At 39.1% G+C, this 27,073-nt stretch overlaps 2 protein-coding genes across 12 annotated transcripts in view; one reads left to right on the top strand and one right to left on the bottom strand.

The window, feature by feature from the left end:
* DCLK2 (doublecortin like kinase 2) overlaps positions 1-20,162 on the top strand; it is an 80,162-nt gene extending 60,000 nt beyond the window's left edge. For 2 of the 6 annotated variants that reach the window (XR_004060665.1, XR_004060666.1), the window contains 10 exons: positions 2,580-2,637; positions 5,782-5,901; positions 7,628-7,774; positions 9,978-10,111; positions 11,398-11,475; positions 12,763-12,859; positions 14,295-14,375; positions 15,142-15,258; positions 16,064-16,146; positions 18,763-18,897. Coding sequence is in view for 4 of the 6 variants with exons in the window: in XM_030946899.1 (XP_030802759.1) it covers positions 2,580-2,637; positions 5,782-5,901; positions 7,628-7,774; positions 9,978-10,111; positions 11,398-11,475; positions 12,763-12,859; positions 14,295-14,375; positions 15,142-15,258; positions 18,763-18,975 (1,045 nt within the window). In the remaining 2 variants the exon portion in view is untranslated. The other 4 variants (XM_030946899.1, XM_030946900.1, XM_030946901.1 and 1 more) reach the window with 3 other exon arrangements.
* Positions 20,163-25,105: 4,943 nt separating this feature from the next.
* Positions 25,106-27,073, bottom strand: part of LRBA (LPS responsive beige-like anchor protein) — a 367,939-nt gene continuing 365,971 nt past the window's right edge. For all 6 annotated transcript variants that reach the window (XM_030947121.1, XM_030947122.1, XM_030947120.1 and 3 more), the window contains one exon: positions 25,106-26,640. In XM_030947121.1, coding sequence (XP_030802981.1) covers positions 26,550-26,640 — 91 coding nt within the window. In that variant the 3' untranslated portion in view covers positions 25,106-26,549. The remainder of the gene's footprint in view (positions 26,641-27,073) is intronic.

Genomic DNA, 27,073 nt, shown 5'->3' on the forward strand with positions numbered 1-27,073 from the left:
CAGGTCTGCAGTTCCCTGGGTCTTCTGTCATGCCCTTGGAAATTCAGTGTCAGCAGATGAAAGGTCGCTGCTCCCACCCTTGTGGTCCTCTGGCTCAGGAGACTGGGCAGCCCAACTCCTATCAGTGGCACTGAAGACTGAGGCAAACAAAAAAAGCATTCCATACCTTTGCTTTATCTTAATGTTAGTCAGGTGACAGTCTTCAGCAAGTTCCAGTGTTTTATTTCAAGCTCCCTTTGCTATGGACACACTTAAGAAAGGCTTAAGTGACTCCACACTGGCCAGTTTCAGCCCTAATTGGCCTTTGGCCTTTCCTCTCTTCTCCCTGCATGCACCAACCACAGCTCTGAAATCTTGCTGCAAAGCCCCACCTTGCTTCCAAAGGTCCTGCTGACACCACAAGGAGTTCCCTGCTCAGCCAAGCTGGTTCTCTGCCACTCCGTGTTTGGGAAAATTGCAATCTCCAACCAGAGCAAGGGCTATTGATCCAGTAATGTCTCATCATTAACCACAGAGTAACCCATCAGTGCTTACATCCCAACCAGGTGATCCCAGACACCCCCTACACCATCTCCTTTGTTTTCCACTGCCCTTATCCTCACCCACAGGTTTTCATGAAGGATAGCAGGTTAAAAGCACAAGATAACATATTTATTTTCAGAAATATAAGCTGTGGATTTTGGAAACCACTTAAATCCCACTGGAAATGGGACAAGGGCTGCTAAGTCACTGAATGTCATCTGTGCTTTTTAGAATGAGGAACGTGGACAAGAAAAAAACCCCTCCAATTATAAACATTTTAAAAAGGCACAATTCCACTTCAATGTCTAGTTTTGTATGTGATCAAATCTTTATTGCAACATTATTAAATTAATTTTATGTGAAATAATTATAGAAAAACAATTGCTAATAATAATGATGAAAGAGGAAATGCCAACTGTAAATGCTTCTCTTTTAATTTCTATTAATTATATATAATTTGTGATGCTAAGAAGCCTTAGCTGTGGAGCCAGGATCCTATTACACAGCTACCAGCTGGGATGTTCTACAAAAAGAGCAAGAAAAGAATAAGATGGTCTCTTTTGTGCCTGGTGTCTGTATAGAAAGACGTGAGTCAACAGATGGGCACTGACAGCTCGAGAAGAATCCCCAAAACCTGTCAGACAATGCTGGTGCACGATGTGCAGGGATGTCAGCACACAAATTGTGTGGGTTATATCCACCTTTATTCCGTGGGTGCTGCCCTAGAGGACATTTGCATGAGGGATTTGAAGTTGTTGGATGAATTGGCTTTGTGAATGTGAACTCCTCCTGCTCCCAGTGTGGATCGGGAAGGTTCCCAGGTGGATGCTGCTGATCAGTTGTTCCCAGGCTTTCTGATAGAATGGTGTAAAGTACAAATTGTGATTGTGATTTCCACACTGCACTCAGAGCAGATCTTCCATCGGGTCTGTAACACCAGAGGGTGGCATTTCACAGACACCATTTAGATAAGGGCTTCTATCTAAAGACCAGATCAGGTTGTAACTATGACAACCTCGCAGATACAGCTGCACTTCCAGGGCAGGGATTCTCGCTGCAGTTTTTCAATAATGCATAAATGGAATGTTAGGTGTTAATTCAGTTCCTTTTCCTGTAAGGTGCTGATTTTGACCAGCTATATCTAATGCCAAATGCAGTGAAAATCACCCTGGATGTTTGAAAATATGCCTTTTGCTTTTGTAACTATCTCCTGTTTTCTAGAGGTGTTCTGATGCACACTGGAGTCTGTAGGCACTGGCACAGTACAAAATAGCAGCAACTTGGTCTTACAGCAATTTCATATGTTTTTAAATTTATCAATAATATATGTAATAATTTAATAATATTTTTTTTAAAAAAGGTTAAATTGTGTTGCTTTTTTTTCTACTCATTTTCCCCCCATCCAGAGAAATGGAGATTTTTAGTGCTTAAAGGGATGAAAGACAAACAAGAGCTCCTTTCTGTGAGAGTATTTGCTGCAAACAGTAATCCTTTTTTACTTGGTATATGACCCACCCTGTTAAATGTCATGGGACTTTAGATGACTGCTGCAGAATTCCACAAAATACTTTTTTAAAAAAAAATTTGCAATACAAAAGCTCAAAATCAGTGCCCAATAAATTCTACAGGATTTTAGACTATCTGTAATAGACTATGGCATTTTAGCTCTGTTGAATCCTATTGAATTTTTTTATTAGGGTATCAATCTTCACACATGTATGATTTTTGTCTTCAAAGCCTACCAGTTGAACAAAGCTAAGTGGAAGGCTGAAGGCAAATTTTGCTTGTTGCCTTAAAGGAGTGACAGAGTTGTGCCAGATCACAAAGAAGAAATTGCAGCTGAATCCTGGGATTCATACACCAAGGGAGCTGGGTTGTGGTAGTCAGGGAAACAGCAGGCACAAATGCTGCTGAGGAAACAAAAACCAAACCCAGGTCTGCTCTGTGGATTTTCTGCCAGCAACCTCCATGGGCCCCAGCCTGTTGTTATGGTGGTGTATTTACAGAAAATGCCACAATTTTTCTAATTATTGGCTTATCGTGTTTTTCTTGCTTAGATCCACAGGAAAGGAGTTTGCCCTGAAGATCATAGACAAGGCCAAGTGCTGTGGGAAGGTAGTGTACAGCCATTTGCATGTGTACAGAAGCAGCCCTAGCAGCTGCTCCTTATCATAAATGGTGGGTGTGTTTGGGTTTTCTGGCTATTTTCAGAGTATCTCTTTAACAAGTTGATAATGTATCCCGGAACCAAATAATAAAAGCAGTGACTGTTAGTCTACTACATAATAGAGAAAAACCAAACTAGTTGTTGCCTATTTTATCAGGCTGGCAAAAAAAACATGCTAATATGCACCCAAAATTTATTGGACTATTTTGATGTGTAAAATATGAGAGAGGAAATTCACAGCTATATGTTTATGTATGCAATTCCAATCCCACTCTGCCTCTTCTTTTTCTCTCTGTATAGCTCAACATGCTCCTTTTATAAGCAGAACGTGGATTTGAAAAAAATTTTCACAACCTTTTCTTTCTGTTTATGTAGTGCCACCTTCCTATTTTAATGAAGATCTTTTGTGTTCTGAAAAGTTTATTTTAATTCAGACTTAAAACAGAAAAATCAAAAATTGTTTCTTCAGGAGAACAGTATCTCATATAAGGCAAGCAAATATCTGAGAGTGTCAGACCTCTTCTTTCCCTTCATACTTCTTGAGTTATAGATATTTTTTAAAAGGAAGAAAAACTGCCTCTCCTCTTTGTGTGGTAAGGAACTGTGTGATGCTGTGATGACTTCCTATTAGGAGAGGTCCTTAAACAGAAACATTTTATGTGTGCAGATTTTAAACCATGTTTTAGATGCTAGGAGATGAGGTTTTCAGTTTACCTCATATTCTCCAGGTTTATGCAGAAAATTTAGAAAGGAAACATAACAATGTGCAGCCACAAGAAAAAGTGCTAGGATTGCCTTTCTGAGATTAAAATGTTGCAATTTCTTTAGCTGTGGAAAGGGTGACCCACTGTGTTCCACTGCAAACAAAATTTTTGGATGATGTGTACAGCTTGCAACTTTAGATGGTTTTTATTACTTGTCTGAGTCAGTTGCTTAGGTATCATAAATTGGAATGGTCTGGAGATAGATATTCTATTTTAAACAGTAGAGTTGAGAGGAATTTTCTATTTATCATTCTCCTTGCTTTAAAACATCTATAAAGAGATAAATCAACCCTATGGATGCACAGCTGCCCATTTTGAAAGGACCTATATCTGTAGAGCTAGAGACTGTTGGAAGATATTTTTGCTTCTTAGGCCAGTGGCAGAATCATCCTGGAAGAATGGAAGGGAAATAATTAAATTTTGCTACAACTTATTCCTTCCTCGCTCAGTTCCACAGCCCTGCCTTAAAAGCACCCATCCAGCCCAAATTTGGATGATTCAAGTGTTGCTCACTGTTCCTTGATCTTGGATGTTCAGAAATTTGAATCCAATTGACTGTTTTCCACAAGTGGCTTAAATGCTCATTACACAATAATGTCTCTGTAAATGAATCATATTAATGTAGACTGAGACATATATTGCACTATCCAGGAGAACACCACGAGAGTTTTGGAATTACTATTTCTTTCGTGGCAAAACATAGCAAACAGTGGAGTGGCTGAAAATAACTAGCTACATATTAGTCAACATTTTTTGAGGATAGTTGTTTAAGCAGTAGCTCAACAATATTCTGGAGCCTTTTAAAAAAATACTGTTTATTTTAAGTATTAATTATGCCTGAGCAGTTTAGTCAAGAAAGCACAGATAAAGCCATTGTGCCTTAGTTGTAATTAATGGGTGTAATAAATTTAATGTGTTCCCTGTTCTTTCAGGTTGAGAAAGCTGTAATAACATTCTAGTTTTTGCTTGGACTCTTAATGTTAGTTTTGGACTTCCAGGCTTCCATCCCTGAGGCTTAGTATGCTGTGGCTGTTCACGTCTGTCTGGTGATGAGGTTCAGCATTGTGTTTAACAGAATTGCTTCCTGTTTGTCTGTTTTGTTTTCTCTCCAGCGCACTTTGCTTGGAGCAGGCATATGTTTGCTCAGAGTGACAATTGCTGCTCTTTCAAAGTGAATGTCAAAGGTGTGGTGTGTAACCCGTGTGTGCCGCACTGCTCTCTCACCACTCGAGATGCACACGTGGCATGTGGTTTCTGAGCTATGCAGCCACAGAAAGCTTTGGCAAAAGCACAATGCATCCATAAATAACCCCAGAAAAAGAAGGTGAAGTGGTGTAAGATCTCCAGGCACTGCCTACGCACTGTGGATCACATCTCCTCCTGATGCTCTGCTCACAAATGCATGAAGTGCATGCTCCTTATCAGTGCATTCAACATGGATAAGTTCCCAGTCCAGTGACATGATTTGTTCCCTGACAGGGTGGAAGAATACTCCTGTCTGATGCAAGCATTTTTTCTTATTTTGCAGAGAACCTAAATACAACATTCATATTTCAACATTTATAAAAGAAAACTAAAATAATTCTTCACATGGAAAGGACACATAATTTTTGTTTTGCTCTCCAGTGTTAAAATGTTCTAGAAAACAAAGCATTTGAAACTAATTTGTTCTCAAAAGCCATTACTTCCTCAGAAGCACAGGGAAGGGGAAATTGAACTCAGTCTGTATGCTGTTAAGCTGTTGGAGTCACAACAATTTAACTGAGCTACTACACATTTTGCAGATTGTAAATCTGAGTAGGAATATAAAATGAACCAAAATCCATAACCAAAGCACTTAGAATATTTTTTTTCTTGAATATACGCCACAACTTAAAAAAAAAAATAAAGTCCTTGGATATAAATCCTAGGTAATCTGTCCTTGAGTAACCTCCACCAAATGAGAGGTGAAGGCTGGAGAGGATCAAGAACATGTTAACTGGTGATGAGGGGTGACAGATTCCAGTGATCCAGCTGGGGGCAGAAAGGTTCTGAACTTAATTTCACCTCATAATACCCACATAACAACATAACCTGCACTTCCTGAATTGCTGTCATGTTCTGGGGTCATTTTTGGAGATGCCCCATTTGTTATCTGTGTGAAATATATTTTAAATTAAATGTGGTCAGTGATGAAATACAAGTTAAGATCCAGCAACTGAAAATAACCATCTGCTATATAAATTAATCAGCAAAAAGGGTGCTCACTGATCAAGTGATTGGCTGATCAAAGGAAAAGTGGATTGTCAAATCCATGTTTCAGATAAACTTCTGTCCTCTTCTGAACAGGAACACCTGATTGAAAATGAAGTGTCTATTCTGCGCCGAGTGAAGCACCCAAACATCATCATGCTCATAGAGGAGATGGACACCCCCTCAGAGCTCTACCTGGTGATGGAGCTGGTCAAGGTAAGGCTCAGGGGCTTTATTTTTCTTCTTTGAATTCTCTGTGTTAGTGTGAAATCTGAGCAGTATCTGGAAACGCTAAGATCTTGGGAGACATAATCAAATAAGGTTTCAGTGGCAACCTGCATTTTTAAATCATAAAAATACACCTGTCACACAATTATATGAATGGGATTTCTCTCTCTTCAGTTGTAATTTGACTATTAACACAGATTTGAGGTAATTTTGCAATGTGCAGTCTAGAGAGAAGTGGATAGTGGGTTTTATATCTTGCCTACAATATACAGGTGTGATAGTGGTATGGATTTACTGACAAATTTCACTATTCTCATTATTTAATAAATTGATTTCAAGAAATGAACTCTCTGTAATGAATTTATCTTAATAGATAAGACAAATAGATTAAACTCAAGCAATTTTTATCCTAGAAAACCCAAACTCAAAAGATCTCACCCAATTTGCTTGTATCAAACAGTTCACCAGAGAACAGATGTTGCTTTCATACATGTATGGAGAAAACACAAATATTCTTTTTGCTGTCACCTTGTGAGCCAAATACATGAGTAGTATCAGGTTCTGCTCCTGCATTCTCTTGTCTGAGTTCTGTACCTGCACAGCAACACTGCACATCAGCTTGATTGGCATGTCAGATACAAATAACATGCAGCAAAAGCAGTAGGAGCACTGCTCATTTTTTGAGGAACACTTTTTATTTCTGACTGAGGCACTGTTACATTCAGGACTCAAGAATGGTTGCCAGACTGGGAAACCTCTAAAGTGTGTAGTTGTTGAATACATAATTTCTATAGCCCACTCATCTTTCCTTCTTTCTAGAAGCTATTTTAATACCCTATAGGCTTTTTGGGGTTTCAAGACAGTATTTTTTTAGTATTTTAATTCACCACCATCTTGGCCTATATTTCCTGAATTGCTGCTTCTCTTTGGTGTGCATTGAAATGCTTGGAATGTCACCCACAGCTCAGACAGATCACTCCTACAGGGGTATCCAGGGAAACCATCATGGAGACACCCACATGACATTTGTTGTAATGACTGAAAATGCCCCCTCAGTAACTCACTCACATGTTGCTGTGTATTCCCAAGGGAATAGGGCATCCATAACCAGAGCTTGACACATTGAGAAGTCACCTGGAGGTTCTGCACTTTGATGCATTTCAATCAGTGGATTCATTTATGTTGGAATGTGTTTATCTTTTTTTCCCTCTTCAGCAATATTTGTTTGGTATTTCTTGCAATATCTCCAGAAATTTGAATTTGCTGAATATTTGTTAGCTAGGGTTTTTTTAATTATTATTGGGCTAATTTATTTTAGGCTTTACTCAAAATCAGGGCTGTTTTTCAATATGTTGAATATACTGATAAGATGAAGAAAAGGGATGCTATATGCCTGTACCTGTAGGTAATATAAATGAGTGATCAAAGGTAGGAAGATCAATAGGAAAAAAATCTGTGATTTACCCAAGCTTGGACACCAGAAGCCTGGAGTACAGTTAAGAATTTAATGCAGATGACTGAAGTCCCAGTCTAGTGTCTTGGTGACAAGATCATTTTTCTGCAAAAGTTTTTTTTTTTTTTTTTTTTCTTCTGTTTAACAGGAATTTGAGCAAGTGTTTTGGAGGGAAGATTTTACATGTTTAGGGTTTGGGGTGTTTTTAACCAAATACCATCCTAATTATTTTTTAAACAATGATCTTTTTCCTTTCCATAGGGAGGAGACCTATTTGATGCCATCACTTCATCTACAAAATACACAGAGAGAGATGGGAGTGCCATGGTCTACAATTTAGCCAGTGCTCTCAAATACCTGCATGGTCTCAACATTGTGCACAGAGACATCAAACCAGAAAATCTTCTGGTATGTCCCAGTTATTTTCCAGTATTTTCTCTTATTTTGTTCTCATTAATGCAAATGCTTGTGTAGAAATGTCAAGGAGCACAGCAGAGAACAGCAGGCTTATTAATTTAGAATAAGTATGTATGAAGTAAATCTTTTGCCATGAGATAGCAATCACTGTAATGCAGGAGAGCTGTGCTCAAACCTGTCCTTAGACTTATCTTTATTTACAATTTGATTGGCTGCCTTTTGGATAAGCAGGAGTATTGTCTCACAAAACAGTGATTTTTAAAGCTATGCCAATGAATTATTTATCAGTTTGCAAGTGGGAGAAAGGTGGCCTGAGAGCATTTCTTCATTTCTTCAACAATCCTATGGTTACCAGCTGAAGCCAGTGGTTTTTTCCTTTCACTGTCATTGTAGGATCATCTTTCTGATGCTTTACCAGAATTCTGGCTGGGAATTAACCCTTTACATTTGTTTATTCTTTTCCTAAGCAACTGGCTACTTTTGTTTTCAGCAGAGACATAAAACAACTGTGCTACAAGAATTACCATGAAGTCTGCTTAGGGAACTACTTATTCCCCAGTCCACAGAGGGCATCATTCCCATTCTGTCCACAGAATGGGATCAGTGTGTGCTGTCTCACTTATCCACAGAGGTTACACTTGAGCATCACATATTGGATATTAAGTGTCACGCACTGCACAAACAGGGCCATAATCTCCCCTGCTTGAGACATTTCTTAAAAGTCTCTTGTGGTGTTTGTCAGTCTTGTTTAATGAGTTCGAACCGAGAGTAGGAGTCACAGCTTATCCCAGACTGGATTTTGAACAAGGACAGGGCTACAAGCTGAAAATATTTCCTAATTAATAGTCAATTCTTTCCCCAGTAATTCCACTGACAGTGTTTAGCAATTTAAATAAAGCCTCAAATAAATTAGATTGTTTAGCAAAAAGAAGCATGGGGGGAAGCTTCTCCTGGAAAATGTAGTCACAGCAACATGGCACTTGAGAGAGAAAATGAAGGTAGCAGTCTCATGTACTATTAGTGTATCTCCAAACACAGACAGTCCAAAGAAATTTTAAGCTCTCATTAGAGATTGAATCAGTTATAAATAGGCACAAATGCCCTTTCTGCCTAGAAAGCCTAAAGAGATTATTCAACAGATGCAAATCTTACTCACTGTGATTGACAGCAGCAGAATGTTGAGATAACATCCTGGTATTGAATATAAATGCAAATAATTCCCATCAACTGCTACCTGTAATTGCACATAGTTAGTTTTTTTTGCACAGGGTCATCCAGCCCATCTGGACGGGAATTACATTCCCTTTGCTAGTCATGCATTTAAAAAATGCAAACCCTAAGAGTAATAGCTGGTATGAAGGTGTTATATAAAGGAGAACAAGTGTTTCCATTACTGATATGAATTACACAGGGGAATGAAGAAAGGTATTGCAGTGCTCAGATGTTTGAGGAAGGCAAATAAATTCAGCCATTCAGGAGATCCTCCATTCTAGATGCCTTTGAAATCATGATAATATAAACATTTTACTATAGGAGCAAAACTGAGATGAATTTATTAGGGGGATGTTTCCTTTGTGTTGGTCTGGTTTGGTTTATTCCTGACATCACTGTTGTATAGCACCTTTCTTATTAACTAAATTCAGCTTTTTTCATCAATAAAATGATTCAGTGCTAGATTGTTCATGGGCCTTTTGGTAAGGTGCAGTTGGGTCTGCACAGAAGCCCAAACTGAATTTGCCCAGACCAAGCACAGGGAAGACACTTCCTGATGAAATTGCCCAGTATGTTGGCTAGATTTATGCTAAGATAACAAGATGTTAAACAAATCTGATTGTAGCTGCCAGTCCCATTTTAAACTCTAGGTCCCAGTCAAATAAAAGTAGAGTATTCTATTTTCCTGAATATATTTAAAATTTCTCAACATTCAAGGACTGAGTTTTCTTTTCCACCTCTAGTTGCTCGAGGCTGTGTCATGGTCTGACTTACATAGCTGGCAGACAGCTCCATTGAAAATTTGCTCCAGCTTCAATCAGTGGGAATATATTTTTTTTTTTCTTCTTGCCCTGCAGGGCTGTGGAAATTACCTATTTTTCCCATCTTCTTGGTCTGGTGATGATGTTTTCCCAAAGAAATTAGAGGATATATAAATGCAGATGTTCTCCTCCTCATTCTGTGTTAATTTGTCTGATTTTAGGTGTGTGAATATTCAGATGGAACCAAGTCTTTGAAGCTTGGAGACTTTGGACTGGCGACGGTGGTGGAAGGCCCTTTGTACACTGTGTGTGGGACACCCACCTACGTGGCTCCAGAAATCATCGCAGAGACAGGGTGAGCATGACTGCCTACCACACAGGCCTGGTAACCACTCATTTTTGGCAGGTTGTAAGATCTTGTAAGATCCAAATGCTCCGACAGGCTGTCCCTCTATTGTTTTGTAACCAAACCACCCAAGGGCACGACTCCCAGTTCATCCAAGAGGCCACCAGTATCCTTGCTCTGCCTGCTCCCAGAATTTGCCTTTGCCTCCTCTCCCGCCTTTCCAGAGCCAGCTCTGGTGCAGTGGAATCCATTTGTTTGTGCTCCCTGCCTCACCTCAGCATCCAGAGCCCACTGTACCACCTGTGGCAGCTGTTTGGGGAAAAAGAGACAGGTAAAACACAGTGTTTGCATTAGAAATGGAATAGTTTATACTGGAAGAGGCTGCAGAGGTCACCTAGCCTAAACCTGTTCTCAGGACAGTTCTGATTAGATTATGTTGATTCATGTGACCCTTTTGGGTGACACATCCTGTTTGATAACAATTGAACAACCCCATTATTCTGTATTTAACAGGTCATTGAATAAATACAGAAATAAATTTTGTAAAACGGTAAATTTTCACCAGTGGCAGATTTTCACAAGGCCTCTATCCTTTTAGACCTACAAGTTCTCCATTCCATGCTCTTGCCATAGCTGTGACTACTCTGAATTTCCTGATGGAGGGAGGTTTTGTTTGTGTTGTTTCACTCCTTGTTCAGTGCATTTGTTGCATTGAGAAACATTTCACAGCTGCAGTCAGCTCTGCTGTCAGAGGGCACCTCGTCTCCGTGCTTGAGGTTTTGACAAACTGAATCTACTGAATAGGAGAAAAGGCCTCTTTTTGACCTCCAGTGTTTTAATTTCTGTGCTTTAGAAGAAAAGTGCAGCTCTTCTTGCCCGTGTTGCTCACTGGAGAGGCTGGAGAATTGGTGTGTCTTGTTGCTTAGCAACACAGATAACCTTTGAGAGAGTTACTTCACTGTGGGGACTGAGAAAGCACATCCTTGTCTTTAACCATTAGTGGCTCTGAATGGGGAAATCTGGATACTGACTTGGATTTGAGTATATTCAGAAGACCCTGGAGAGCCCTGAGGTGGAGAAAAAAAAAATCATAGAGTCATGGTTTCTTAAAGATTTTAAAGGTGTGAAGAAAACGATGCTCAGGCACAAAATAGATCACCCCATCAGCAGCAAGTAACTCAGCACAGATTCTCTTGCAATCCTGTCAGCATCATTTATTTTTGATTGGAATGTCTCTTTTTTGTTGTTGTTGTTGTTGTTAATTCAGCACAAGTAACACAGACTTTTTTCCTCAGGTATGGCTTAAAGGTGGACATTTGGGCTGCAGGTGTGATCACTTACATCCTGTTATGTGGATTTCCACCTTTTCGCAGGTGAGTGCCAAAGGGAAAACCAGCAAAAGCAATCAAGTTCTTTCAGAGCAAGTCTGACCTTCCTCCCTGAAGGAGGCATCCTTGGGAGAGGAAAAAAGCTGGATCAGATTGACGTGTTTTCCTCACAGATTCGTTCTTTTCTTTGCGTGGTTTTCACTTGTCCCTCATTTTAGGTTTTGGGATCAATTTTTTAAATCTGTTTTCCTACGGGGGCAGGTGTTTTCGTGCTGTGGGCGGGGGGTGCGAGGGCAGAGCCGCTTTTCCTTTTGTCTCCATGCGGATCCCGGCTCCGCCATCCGCGGGTGCGCGCTGCCCTCTGCCGTCGGCAGCGGCAAAACAGGAGAGGGGGAAATGTGCTCATCCCGCCTTTTCAACCTTGTTCGTCCTTTTGGGAAGTGAAAAACGAGCCGTGGGGTTTTTCTACTGAACATCAAATGGGCGCTTTTTTTTTTTTTTTTTTTGCCAGAGAATGAGAAGGAATTGGCACATTTTAACAGGGAATTCTGCTCTTAACATATAAATTACTAATGCCTGTTTGTTCATTTTTGCAGGAAAATACTTAACACAATAGGTTTAACTAAAACATCTCACTGAACAAAAATGTCTTGCAAACAATACATTATATATATATATAAAATACATTTTTTATTTTATATATATTTATTATATATTTTAAATAAATATATTTAAAATAAATATATATATTATACATATTTATTTTAAATATATTTATTTTATGTACTTATTTTCTATATAAATATATAAATATAAATATATATTTATTTTATATATATTTATTATATATTTTAAATAAATATATTTAAAATAAATATATATATATTACGTATTTATTTTAAATATATTTATTTTATGTATTTATTTTATATATACATTGTTGATGGAAAAAATATTCGTTCACATATTTGGGTTTTTCATGTCGTTATTTCACGTTTAAAGCTGAAAATGTGTTTTGAAAGATACATTGTGCAAGAAACTGTATTCTTTGATTAGAGTTTTAAGGGAGGGTACAGAGAATGTCCATATCATGCTAGTAGAACCAGATCATAAGTGAGATTAATAAATGTGTGTTAACTATGCAGCCCCTATTCCAGTGGAAAAGTTACCTCAATGTATTGTCTCAGAAAAGCTATCACTGCATAAACTTGCAAATTATGCATTTCTAGTAGTTATTAACATAATTTTTGTTCCATCCCCAAATCAAGCTAAAATTCCCATGACAAATTGGCTTTTTCTCTCATAATGTTTTTCATTACTGCTGTTTTACAGTGAGAACAACCTTCAGGAAGACCTCTTTGATCAGATACTTGTGGGGAAGCTGGAATTTCCCTCTCCCTACTGGGATAACATCACTGATTCAGCAAAGGTACTGATACTTTTTCCCACCTGAACCAACATTTCTGAGAAGCTCCTGTGCAGCCTGTGCTCAGCTGGGAAGGCAGCCTGGAAGATGCAGAGCAGCCCAGTGCCCCAGCTGTGCCTTTTCAGTGGGTTTAGCTGAACTGTGCTTGATGAAAGCTCAGGTGTTTCAGGCTGCCATGGCTGCATTCAGGGAACGTCACACCATGCCCAGCTCACTTCATGACGCACTTTACAGCAGGTTCAGTACTTCAGCTACAAAATAAATGTGCCCCTGAATTTTTCCCTCTTGTCACTCTTTAAAAAAGAGTGACAAGTAAAAAATTATTGCTCTGTGGATTGGTTGCAGTAGGCATTTTTTCCTATTTTTATTTGAGACATTTATTAGAGCTTTTCAAGAGGTACAGCCATGGCTAATTGCCACTGCCAGCCGTTCTTCTGTGATCACTGCAGTTTTGTTTAAATTGATTGTGTCTGTAGGACAAAGATTCAAGTTGTAAGCCCCACTTCTCAGGTTAATTCACTAAAGTGCTCTGAATAATATCTGAGGACTCAGTAACAAGTGGAGGTGGTTTTTTATCTGGCCAATGAGAAGCTGAATTTTTTTCTGCATTTTTTATGCATTTCCCAATGGGGGTTTATCCATTTACCAATACTTCCCAAGTCCCAGTCGTCTCACAAATTTCCAGACATGCCTTCTGAACAAACAATTTTGGTATTCAAGGTGATGTCTCACTTCAAACTTCCACAGACTAAAGAACTTGGCTGGTTGGGAAAGCTCTCAGGTGTGTTGTTATCACCTGCTTGAAGAAACCATTTCCCAAAACTGAAGCAATGGACAGTGCCCTTGAAATAATCTTGATAAAAATATGAAGACTGATAATTTGGAGGCTATAAAAGGTTTTTTGAGGGAGGGACTTGGCTCAATGTCTTTTATTCTTCTGCAGCAACACAGAAGAGAACAGTTTCAAATAATTTAATCAGTTTCTTGACTTTCAGGTGCAGATTCTTGTCTCTGATTTGTGGTTTTTTTTATGTAATGTTACTGAGTGCATGTGCACTGCCCAGAGAGGATCTCATCTCGCCCAGGTTTGTTTTTGTTCTGGTCATGTGCATGAATATATAGAGAACAAAGTGGAACATTAGAGCTGATTTTTTTAACATTTCTCTTTCATTTGTTTTCAATAGACTCAGTGAAACATGAGTACAGTGAAGAAGCTGGTAGCAAACACATTGCCTTGCAGACTCTTAATCCTAAAGGGCAAATTTAAGTTCCATTTAAGTCACTCTGGTATCACTGCTTCTGGTATCAGCTGAGGTTAATTTTTTCCATCCAGGTATCAAGAACATTGCACTGAGAAGAACTTGGTGCAATATTATTTTCTGTTTTAATATCCTTTCCCATGCCCTTCAAACTCCTCTTTTTTTCTTTTTCCATGAAGGAGTTAATCAGCCTGATGCTACATGTGAATGCTGAAGCCCGGTACACAGCAGCACAGATCCTAAGCCATCCCTGGGTGTCAGTGAGTAAATCACATTTCACTTGTCTCTATTTTGACATTAAACCTGTAAATCTAACCATTAACCTGCACTGTTCAGAAGCAGCAGTACAATTAGCAAATATAACACCTAATTTACCACAGACACTAAGCTGATGCCTGCCAGGTCCTTCATCTTCTCAGGCAGCAGCAAAGGGGAACACCAGAGTGCATTGCTTATTGATTTAAAATCAATTAATTATTAATAAGTACTAGGTTTACATGGAGACAGTCAATGCTTATTTTCAGGCATGTTCTAAAAGAGGGACTGAATTCAATCTGTGGAGTTCCCTGACACAAGAGAAAACAACTATTAACAAGTGTATCAATGGATAACAGCTCCTCTCAAGCGTATTTATGACACTTGATAACACCTCCAGACTTAGGACATGATGGGCCATTTAAAGTGGTGATGAGAAAGAAATCAAAGTGAAAATATGCTTTTCATTTTTAAGATTATTTCAAGTATGTTATTTTTAACTTGCTTGAATCAAACCTGCAGCTTATAATTGTGGGACAAATCAATGCACTGAAGTGTCACATGTCATTTTAAGAAATAGAAGTTCATTCATAAAACAGTGAGTGATTGCTCTGTTCCCTTCCTCTGGAATTCTCTCTCATGTAGCAGAGTGTGTTCACTTTTGGACTGCCTGTCTGAATATTCACTATTCATTAAAAAGCAGAAAATACCTGATGATAAAACACTTTTTGTTTTTTCCCTAACTTGAATATTGTGTTCTTTCTTATGCAGGATGATGCTTCCCAGGAGAATAATATGCAAGCTGAAGTAACAGGTAAACTGAAGCAGCACTTTAATAACACCCTACCCAAGCAAAATAACACATCTGCTGGGGTTTCTGTCATCATGGTAAGAGAAATGAACATTTCTATGCATTAATAGTATACTCTCCATATTTTCCTGACAGTGCTCTATGAGCACGTGTGGTGCAAGAATAGCAAACCCAAAACTAGAAGATTCTCTAATTCTAGCCTTTATTGATGTTTAATGTAGATTGTCTCATCATTGCTTGAGAGCAACCAAGTCTATCACAGTGTGCTGCCCAAGAGATAAAAATGAGCTTTCAAACAGAACCATGTGAACACTAAGTAGGTGTATGTTAAAATGAAGCTTATTAACAATTTGAAATCTTTCATTATAAAAACAGAGAGTTTTTCTATCTTACTGCCCACCTAGTTAAGTAGGGTCTACCTCTGTGCCTGACCAAGTATTGCTTCATCTTGAGCATAGTGTTGTTCAATACTACCTCTGCTAGGAAACCAGGCTCCATTCCAGAAACTTCCTTCCTTCCTGATCTTACCAGGGCCCATCCTTGTCTGATGCAAGGATGGACACTGCACACAAAATCTATCTTCAGTAATTTAAAGAAAGTAAAACCATCCATGGTAACATAACAGGGACTTCCACCCTCACCCTCCCATTAGTATTAATTACTTTCAAAGGCCAGACCACTTATGTTAACAAGAATAATTGTTTTAATCATCTGAGAACCAGTAAATTTAAATAAAATGTTTCTGCCTACATCTCTGTCTTTGCAAATACATTTATGCGAGTTAAATAGGCAAAGAATTTAAATGTAGGAAAAGCGATAACATAAAAATAAGTCAGGAAATGGATTTCAGGTTCATGCTCTTGTCTACATTTCATTTGACAGTTTGACTTGACAGTTTGAGAGGGACTTCAGAGCTTCATTCTTTATACTGTTGAGACTATGGATAAGCCTGAAGCTGAAAACTGGTATAAAATGCACTTTATGTAATAAGAGCAATTTTAATTCTAACTCTCAGCCCCTCTCCAACTTGCATGCCACTTAAGCCTGTCTCAGATCTCTGACACAGCGTAGCTTTGGCTTCCTATTGGTGTGAGTTTTTTCTGTTAGCTACTGACACTCCTTCAGCCAGGAAAGTTCACCTCATTTTACCTTTTCCTGCTTTATTTCCTTCTAACAGGTATGGAAGGATGTAAATGCATAATTATTAATTGCTGAATGCAGCTCCCAGTTAATGCTGAAAGGAAAAGTAAAGTCTTGCTCAAAACACTGTGATCTAATGAGGATTAAGCCCCCAATTTGTTATTCTTGCCCTGGTTTACCTTGAGCATTGAAATTTAGTTACCTTTGTGTTCAGAAGTTCTTCACTTGCTCCAGCACTCATTGCTTACCAACATTCAGCTTCAGACAAGCACACTTTGTGACTCTCACTGTGTATTGCAGTGCATTGCTCTCTCAGTCCACCTGCACATTCCCTGGAGCCCCTTTAGCATCACCTCATTCCAACACTGTCACCTGGCCCATGCAGATAATACCATCCTGTGGCAGATAAGTAAAACTGCACATCCCCAGTTCAGTGTCCTTGCACAGGAGGCTCCTGCTGCCCCCAAAAGCATGTTGCTCTTAATTCATTACTGATTTTTTTTTGGTCAATTAAGAAATGTTCTGTAAATCTAAATTTGTTGCAATTGTGTTAGTTCTGCTTAAAGTAAGTCTAGTTTCTGTCCCTTGCTTTCTTCCTTTTTTCCTCCTTTCCCAATGCCTGCATTGCTTTCCTCTGAGTAGGTCCAAGGCAATGGTACGTACTAACGGCGATGCTTTGTTCTGCTGCACAAAAAGTACATGGTCTCCATTTGTAACAAGAAAGGAGAAATAACTAAGCCAGTCTGAAGTGGAAAAAGCTGTACAGCCACACCAAACCAGCAAAGGAACACCTTTTAAACACTTAGGAAAAAATAGTTCCGTCTTGAGTGATGCGTATCTGAAATAGGCTAAGCAAACACCAATACAACAATCTTTTACTTCCTCAGACATGTCTTGGTTTATTCTCCTGGCAGTCACTTTCTGCATGTCTATATCCATCTTGTATCTAAAAACAGCTAGAAAAAGATGAGAACCTTTTGAAGACAGAAGCAAAAAACTAAACATTGTTTCTATTTAAAATTGACACTTCTTTTAGAGACAGACAAGTGATAATCAGTCCTAGATAAATAAAAAACATTCTTGCTTAGCAACAGTAAAACTGAAAAGAAAACCCTGAACTCCATTACATAGAACTGTATGGCTGCTATGAGGACAGCACAGGAGAAAATCACTGTCAGCATGAACTGAAAGCATGTCCTTCCCCTTTTAAATAACTTTACCTGCCACTGAAATAGCAGAAACCCCTATTTACAACCTTTTCCAGTAAGAAAAAAGGCAATGCAATGGTGCCTTGATAATGATAAAACTCCTGTAGACCATCACTAATCTCAAAAGATCAGACCCAATTCAGCTGCTCCTTTCCTTGCATGCTCCCTTTGCAGTGTTGATTGTCAGTAGCAGAAACTCAGCTGTGGACTATGGAATTTTCTCCTTGTACCTCTCTATGTAGGGAGGCTAGTGATATAACTTGAGTTTAAAAAAAACCAACAAAACAACAACAAAAAAGAGGGTAAGTACCTTGTATCTGCTGTCCTTGATGACTTTGATACAATAAACACATCTGAAAAAAAATGAACCCTGCTAAATTTGACTTGTCTCAGAAAGTTATTTCAGTATTAAATACTTCAGTGAATAGTGTATTAGTCAAACCCAACTAAAAACACATAAATTTTCACATTAGTAAAGTAAGTCAAATCAAAAGATTAAATTTTTGAGGAAAAGGCAAAGTACCTGACCTTTACAATTAGCACATATTTTTGAGGGTATGGAAATTGTTGTCTTCAGCAGATGTACCACATACTCCAGATAATCGACCTATTCACCATGGAATTCTGAGTTTTCATTCCAACCTGTTGCTCCTTCTCCTGTAAACTCATTTTTAAGTACAGAATTCAGAAATTATGCCTTTTTGCAACCATGTGAGGTCATTTTCCTACTCTCACCACTAAGCAGAAAAGCAGGCCCTTTTTTTGAAAAAAGAAAAAAATGTTATGTCACCTTCCCCAGGGGCTCCTCTTCTGTACAATGTGGTTTGTTACAGAATTGTACCACTGAGTTCTCAGTAAGCATCACCTGATTCCTTGTGTCTGCAAAAACAGGTACATAAATTTTGCTAATAGTTACTATGACAAGTTCCTTCTCTATCACAACCACTCATGCCATCTTTTTTTCCACATCAGACTTGCAAGACAAAAATTTTAAACCTGCAATGTCATGGCAAGCATCCATCTGGAAGAGAAGTTTTCCTTACATTTCCTAAAGTCAGCATCACAAAAATTATACAATTCATTATATAAAAAATTTCTAATGTTATTTCTCCTTTTTCATCCTGGCTGTATTGCATGCAGTTCATGTCTTGTAGATTGTTTTAACCCTTAAGACAAGCCTGTATTTAAGTGTTGTTTCATGTTTTGCCTTGGGTTTGTTTTGTTTGTTTGTAGAACACAGCTCTAGATAAAGAGAGTCAGATTTTCTGCAGCAAGCGCTGTCAGGACTCTGGTAGAGCTGGAATGGAGAAAATTTCTGCAATTGCTGCTGCAGCTGCTGATCCTCGTGTGGCTGGGTCCGAGCCCCTCCTCCCTGCTGCTCCTGAGCCACTCCGGTCCCCCACGCTGCCTCCTCCCGAGCTTGCTGGGGATCAGCCTGGTGCGTAGGACTGGGGAAAACAAATCCAACTGAAGCTCCCCACACTCTGGCCACAGTTTTCTTCATTTCCCATGACTGTTTTCAGTTTGTGAGCACCTCTCATAGCAAGCCCCAGCCAGGTCTGATCCTCTGTCTCACAGGGGGTGAACGAACCACATCTTGGGAAGAGCAGTAGGGGAAAGACTCCAGGAATGTTAGGTGGTTTTTTAAGTTCTCTGTGTCAATAATTAACTCCATTTCAAACAGCCTTGGGCTCTAGATAGACTAACTTATGGTGTAGCTAACCATATTTTTATATGAGCAGTGAGGAGGGGAACAGTTACCTGGCCTCACATCCACCAGCAGGCCCTGTTCTGTTCTTCTGATGGGAATTTTCAGAAAAGTGGGAGAGGCAGACAAGGGAAGAAAATTTCTATTTGCCTTCTATTCCAATGCCTCTATTTTTAGCCAAGTTTCTACTAAACTTGAAGAGGCAAATTTTCACAAAGAATTTTTTAGTGGACTAACTGTAAAATATCCTGAGACAAACATTTGAAGATAGAGAGGGAAGGATGGTTGTTTTCCATCAAGTCTGTTATCTGACTTGCAGGCAGGGTAGTGTTTAGATAATATGAATTTAAATAAAGTAACTTGGGATGTAAACATGAGCAGTGGACGTTTATTTGTTACGAAGACTGGAGTGAAGGAAGCCTTTTTGCTTTGCCATTTTTTATCCTAACCACAAGTGTCCCATCCACATCTTTCTCCAGGGTCAGACTACCTGTTAGATTAAAAAAAAAAAAATTACTTTGGGCCTGTGAAGGGAAAGCCTGCTGCATGTTATCCAAGCTATGATGAGCTGAGCAGCTCCTAATTCTAGGACATGCTGATAGAGGAGCTGCCATGCATAGCCATCAGAGGTTTGTCAGTGCTATCCCCCTATTGACCTGGTGCAGGCACTGGAAACCAGGATTGGGAAGCAGCTCTCCTTAATCTGCAGTCACAAAATAGACGAGGTTTTCTCTTTGCCATAATGCTTAGTTCAATAGAGTATGTATTCGGCTTAATCCTTTTCCTTTGCTCGTTCTTATGAATTGGTCATAGTTCATTTTTTCTCTTAGCTATACTTTCTACTAGAATTGTAAAAGAAAGACCTGCAATAAACTTTCTTCATTAAAAAAAACAGAACACAAAAAGTCATTCCTTTCTTTGAGAGCTCAGTTATTTTGTCAGTGACACTTGTCTTATTCTCCCTGGAGAGACTGAACAATTAAATGCCTACCAAAAAAATTTAATAGAATGAATTTGAGGGATTCCCATAAACTTCATTATTTTAAAGTTCATTGCTTCCTATGAAAGCCATGATTAAACATGGTTGTTTTACCTTTTGAAGAGCACTTAAAGATCAGAAAGTGCCAAGTGAGAACTTAAGGCCATGACAGCTGAAAGATGTGCAACATCCTGGCAAGAAAATGGAATTAAAGGTAGGAAAACATGGCGTGTCTTAAATTATGATAAAAAGGTTGGGCTACAACCAATCCTTGCTAATTAACTTTGTTGTGGGTTCCTTGGAGTGAGTTCAATATACTTGAAGAGTTATGGGAATAGTCTTTCTGTAAAATAATTTGGTTTTTGGTACAGTGCAAAAAGATGAAGCTATTACTCCAACCTTAATCATAAGAGAAACTTCTGATTCAGATTCTGGTGAGAGTCTGTAGCTGGCTGCCTGTGTGGCTGGTGATTTCTGCAACAAGTCTCAGACTCAGCCAAAGAAAGGATGTGGAATTTCAGGTGGAGCAGGCTAACCACCCCCCCCAGCAAAGACAGGGAGCCTCCAAAAGAGCAGAACAGACAGATCAGCAGAGAGGGAGCAACAAGCAAATAATGAATGCTGGTTAAGTTCTGTTTTTTCTCAGAGGATGGATTCAGCTATGAAGAAAAAAAAAACTGCCATGGATTGGCAAGGATTTCCAACAAGTTGTGTTGCACAAATAATTATGTATCTATAACAGAAGTGATCATCACTTGCCTGGTGAACAGCTGCCAGCTCTAACTGCTACCTTGTCTCATGGAAGAAGAAAGTAAAGAGACATACTCTGAATTCATGTCCCTAACTTCATGACTGATCAACATCTAAACAGTCTTTTTTGATTCACAGAGCAGAGGCAGGTTCCAAAATGCCTATTTAAAAATGGTGATGACAGCTGGAAAATATAATCATATGGCTAACGCTTAGACAAAAACAGGATAGCTGGGAAAGTCCCCAACTCTTTGTGTAAACTTAGCAACATTATAGCACTACTCCATGCCTTAAATACTTCCACAAAAGTTCGGTCTGTGCATAGGTGCAGGAGATACCACACTTTAACATAAAAATAAAATAAAGATGTGTTGCTTAACACTAAAACACTTAATGAAGCCGCCTAAGCATCACATTTGGTTGTTTACCTGCTGCACTTTCATTTTGTCCTTCTCTTGTTGTAGAACCACTGGCTGCTGCTGGAAGAAGGCAAAAATAGTTCTGGTTCACAATTTTTTTTCCTGTTACAAAGGGAAAGAAACTATTATAGAAACTGAAAACAAGTTACACGTTTTTTAGAAAGAACTGTTACAAACACTCCATAGTGACAGCTCTACTGCTACCATGCCTACATTTAAAAAAATAATTATTAATTTTTTTTTTAAATACCCTAATCTTTCTAGGTCCTTTGAAAGTGAGTAGTTGTTCACAAAAGTCCAATGAGCCATTCCTGCATTTCTAGATTTAAAGTCCCAGGACTGAATCCTCTCCTGCCATAGATCAGCCCAACACTACATCCACTGATTGATTCCCATCAATATTTACCCTTGCAGACAATTACCCCCTTCTGGAACAAAAAAAAAAATATTTAAAATTCTCAAAATACATTAATGCAGATGCTACTTTATGGTATTAGTTTTACCAAGTATTGACTCATTCTTAGTAGCTATTTGACAAGAATATTTATGGGCCAGTAATTTAACCCTGGTTTTCACATCTTTCTTCTTCCCAGTGGTCACTGGTCTAATTATTATAGTTTGATAGCTATACTGATACTGATTCTTTCACTTTTACATAAATATATGTATTTATCAATCATCTTTGGCTTTATCAGTTTTTAAATGGGAAACTATATTTTGCGTTTGCTCATTCTTTCTTTCAAGCTACATCTAAAAGCAATTGGAAAGCAGCAGAAAAGCACAAAACTAGCAACCGACCCAAAATGCTTGTTAAGTAAAACTGATGAAAAAAGACAAGCAGATGAAACCCTCCTACTTGCAGTCAGCTTCAATGTCTAAAGCACAGAAGTAGGTATTTAGTTGAACTTTTCTGTCAGGGGAATTCACTCTAGCAAGACTTTTGTTTTCTTTTTAAACTAAATTAGCATTATGAAAAAAAAAAAATTCCAGGGCAGGGAGTGGTAGCTGCAAGCAGCCATGCAACTATCCACTAGGAAGGTGTTGCTTCTTTTCTTGTTTTTGTATTTTGTTTTTTTTCCCCAAAAAGTATTTGACTTTTAAGTGCCTTTGTTTCCTTTGGAAACAGGAAGCCATGAGTGTGAATCATGCAAAGTGCAGGTTTCAAAGAAGTACCACAAACTGTTCCCTCCTCCCCAGAATAAAAGGTGAGAGAATTGCCAATTAACAGGAAAAACTGATATTTAGAGCATTTAAATGCTGAATGTTTAAACACTGCTTGAATTACACTACTTGCTTTGTTTCAAATGGTCAGATTTTGGTTTGTGTAGCTACAGAGGCTTGAAAAAAGCATCCCTTGCACACAGAATAAGCAAGGCAAAATGGGAGAGCAAGGTACAAAGTAATTTCTGTTACTGGACATTGCTATTGGTGATAGCACCAAAGTCACTATACAACCAGACTGAGCTGTGCCTACAACATTTTGTAACTCAGAGCTCACACAGCAGCAAGAAAAATACTATAATAACTTGAAGAAAAAAATATAGTAAATTATCATTTATCAAATGTTGTCCATTTAGCAAATACCACATTTTTGGAACCCCTTTTTGTCTATTCCCACACAATGCAACATCATTTCCAAAGCACACACCACAATGTCTGATCTAGGGGCAAAGTTGTGTGCAATTTCAGATTTTACTAAGTACACACATCTCTCAGGTTTCAGGATTACGCTTTCCACTATTACCTCAATTAATTTCCAAAAAAAAAAAAGTAGCCATATTTCCTACATTTCCTAAAACCATTTCTGACTTTTTTTTGTCCAGAGCTTTTAAAGAACAGCTTTAAATTGTGATGCATCATTAACTGCATTAGTTTACTGAAGATCTTAGGTTGGTTCTGCATAAAAGTAAACTATTTTGGATTTCATCTAATGATGTATCATATGGTAAATCCATGCAAGTGACCCCTTTCAAGTGTTACACAAACATCCTAACCCTGTATGGGAGAGGTCTCACTGCTTTAGAGCAGCACTCTCAGAATGGCCCATCTCTGGTTCTATTTAATGAGGATAAACCCAGTTTCTCAAAAACAATATAGTGATCTATTATTCCCCTTGAATTATTCTGGGAGAAAGAAAAAAGAAGCATGCCATACCACAAGCACACTGAAATCTCTATGAATATGAAATTTAGGACATAAGAGTGGAAAAACTACAATCTAGATAGTCAACTTACCAAGGCCATTCTTATTCAATACAACTAAAAACAACCATGTCCTGACTAAAGCTGCAATAAAATTCAGTTCCCATTACCTTGGTATCAGATCAGCTCTTTGGGATGTTTAACAGGAACAAAGTGGTGCAGAGAAGTGAGGGACTGCCAAGAGGACATCAGGGCAAGAAACAATAACAGATACGTACCCAGCTTGCCTTCAAGTTTAGACAGCACAACACAGCCAAGAACTGCAGAAATATTCTCAATTCTGAGCATTCATTTACCTCTGCCTGCAGTAGCACCACAGCACAAACTTCCTTCAGAGAAACCCCCACTCTGACCACCCCATCTTCTCTTGCCAGATCCTACAGCATTTCCATCAGCAATTTACTGATAGAAAATATAAGGGATTTCAAGCTACATTTGCCAAGCACTGCACATCCTAACCAAGCAGTACTGCTGCAGAGCACTTCCCATAACCACAGCTGGCAGCAGCTCTGTTTGAACTCACCAGAGGAAAAGAAAGGCCAGACTGTCACATAAAAAATGTTCTGAGTAGCTGGAAACTTAACCCTGTTTTCCATCTCATCACAAACAGCATGAGGTGGGACTACTTCAGCCAAAGCTGAGATCCCAAGTGCACACCTGGGCCCCAGGGTGGTGTTCAAGGTATTTGGGTTCACCTGTGGAAGGAGGGGATGTCCTACTCACCAGAGAAGTCCAGAACAGAGGTGCCTTCGCAGGCCTGCTCACGGAGGAGAAGGTGATGTCCTTTCCCACAGAAAGGTTGCAGCACTCCAAAGGCAAAACACCACACTGCAGCAGCTGCTGCTTCCCAAGGAGGGTTAGGGGCAACTCAGGGAGGCACACACAGGTACAGCTGTGCTTCCACTTTGGGAAAGCATTTCCTGATCCAGTAGAGCCCTTTCTAAAACAAGCAACCTACCAAATCAATTCCCCGTGAAATATTTTGGCTCCAAGATCAGGAGCTATTATTTCTATCAATAATTAAATGTTTCCTCATAAAGAGAAGACACTCAGGATTTCCATTTGGCAAAATACACCTTTTTCTTGTTTGTTTTCCCTCCACCCAGGCTAGGAAAACCACCCCTGGCTTGAGACAAACTCAAATTTAAGTTCAAGACCATTCCAATTTCCCCTCAAACTCTGCTGATACAAGGCTGTGGATGTTGTTGAGCTTCAGGAAATGTCAGATACAAGTTTTGCATAACAAATGTTCAGTACACGGAGCTCAGTGGACGAAGCACTTCCCACAGACACAACCCACTACAGCCTTTGCTTAATCCCATCATCCTTGTGCTACACAAAACATGAAAATGTAACTACCGATACACCACAACCACCCCAGTATGAATATGCAGAAAGCACAGAAAACACCACTTCCTACACACCAGAAGTACATTAAATACATCAGCCATGGCACTCCTTTCCTCTGTTAGGAACATATCCTGAATCACAAGAACCCAGTACTCCACTGAAGGTCTCAATTACAAATGTAATTTTATTTAATTTATTCACTCAAACTGAATTTTCTCATTCGAAATCTTTACTGAAAGAGAGAGTAGTTAAATGCTTAGAAAAACCAAGAACTGCTCTAGTAGGCAGCTAGAGAAATGTATGTATCAATACAGATATGGAATGTAAATTTCAACTCAGAGATCACAACATACAAAGGAGATTTTATGCAATACAGACTTACAAAACAATAACAGTTCTTTTCACAAATATTTTCACAGAGTTCTGCACAGCAATCTTGTAGAAAAGTAGATTTGTGCAACACCAAAATAACTTACTGTTCCTCAGTATAAATTATTTTTCATTTCCTAAAAGAAAGAGGTAATTTAATATGACTAGGCAGGATCAGACTGGATTTGGTGGTACCAAAATACGAAAGACGTTGCTATAGGCAGAAAAGGAATATGACGTGCTACAGTATTGCAGGGGCACATTCTGACAAAAAAGAAAGAAAAAGTGGCCTGCAAATCTTGTGCTTCTGCTGCTGTATAGGGGCTGTGCACCAGCAAGCTCCTGCTGCCTCCCTGCTCTCACAGTCAACCAGCAGCAATGTGCTTTGGAGCTTGCCCCTGCTAAAAAACACCTAAAACACCTGCCTCTGTGGGCTTCTGGTTTGAAGCCTTCAAAACGAGCCTTTCTGATTTGGAGGAACAATCCACATTTTGGTGTGCTTTGAAGGAGATGCCAGGTAGAAACTAAAAAGGATTCACACTTGATGTAACACAAACTCCGTTGCCGATTTCTCTCGTAACTGTACTAAACATACAACCAAAAAAGAACTAATTGTCTAGGCCTAGAAACATGCTTGAAGAGTAACATTGATGGAAATGATTTGCAAAGTTTAAAATTACATTAACCATAATTTAAATATTACCCCTTGATTCCCAGGAAACTTCAGTGCTGATGTAGTACAATCATTTAGAAACGTACGAGACAAAGTGTGGTACGGATAGCACAGATTAAAATTCCCCCAATACCATAATTAATTTCCGTTATGTTAAAATCATATTTTCCTCAAGGTTATAGATAAAGCTTCAGATGGAACATTTGTTTCTTCATAATATAGCTAGAATGTGAGTTTTAACCATGTTTGCTTTAGGTTTTGTTTACATACAGGGATCAAAATAGACTTCTCATTGTGACTAAAAATATAGATTTTTTTAACTACAGAACCCAGCAGCTGGTTTTCTGCTTCTTTGCCCTTCCCCCAAAAAAGTCAAGCGAGGTCTACAAAAATAGCAATTAACTTTAAAAAATAGGTTGCTTCTTCCAGCAAATTTAAGTTACATTCAGATGTAATAGAAGTATTTATAAGGAGCCGTGCGGCGGCTCGACCCCGAGGGAGGTGGTGCTGTGTGCAGCTCCCCCCTGGCCACAGCTGCTCCTGTCAGTGCTTGTCCCGGCCTCTGGGAAGGTCAGTACCTGGTTTGGTACTCATGGTGCCAGCGATTGAAATCATTGTAAAAAACCACGATGCTCCCGGACGCCATTCCAGTCATTATACACCTGAGGGAAGCAGATTCACCAGTCAGAAAACACACAATGCACATGTGGTCAGCCTAAAGTTACACCTGAGAGCTGGACAACAGAACTGCTCACCAGCATTCCTGTCCTGCAAGGCCACTTGGGATTCCCCAGGATTACTTCTTGGCTGGTGTTTGGGGGGGTATTGGAGAGGGTATGAAGCCCTGGTGTAGCAGCAAAGGGAAGGAAGGCCAGGAGGAGCGTCCATTTCAGTTTCAACTCCCCCAGTTTAAGCACATCTACATGAAGGAATTGGGCGTGGGCACAAGCCTTCAGTTGGAAATACTAAAACTGAAGTCTTTCCTTGTTTTGGAAACTCCTGAAAGCAATCCCTGGGCTTTCCCACTGAGACACTCTTTCTTTCTGAATTCCTTACCCTTGGCCTGCTACTGGAGATCATTTAGATGTGTTTGAA

This window comes from Camarhynchus parvulus, chromosome 4, assembly GCF_901933205.1.
Source record: "Camarhynchus parvulus chromosome 4, STF_HiC, whole genome shotgun sequence".
Lineage (NCBI taxonomy): Eukaryota > Metazoa > Chordata > Aves > Passeriformes > Thraupidae > Camarhynchus > Camarhynchus parvulus.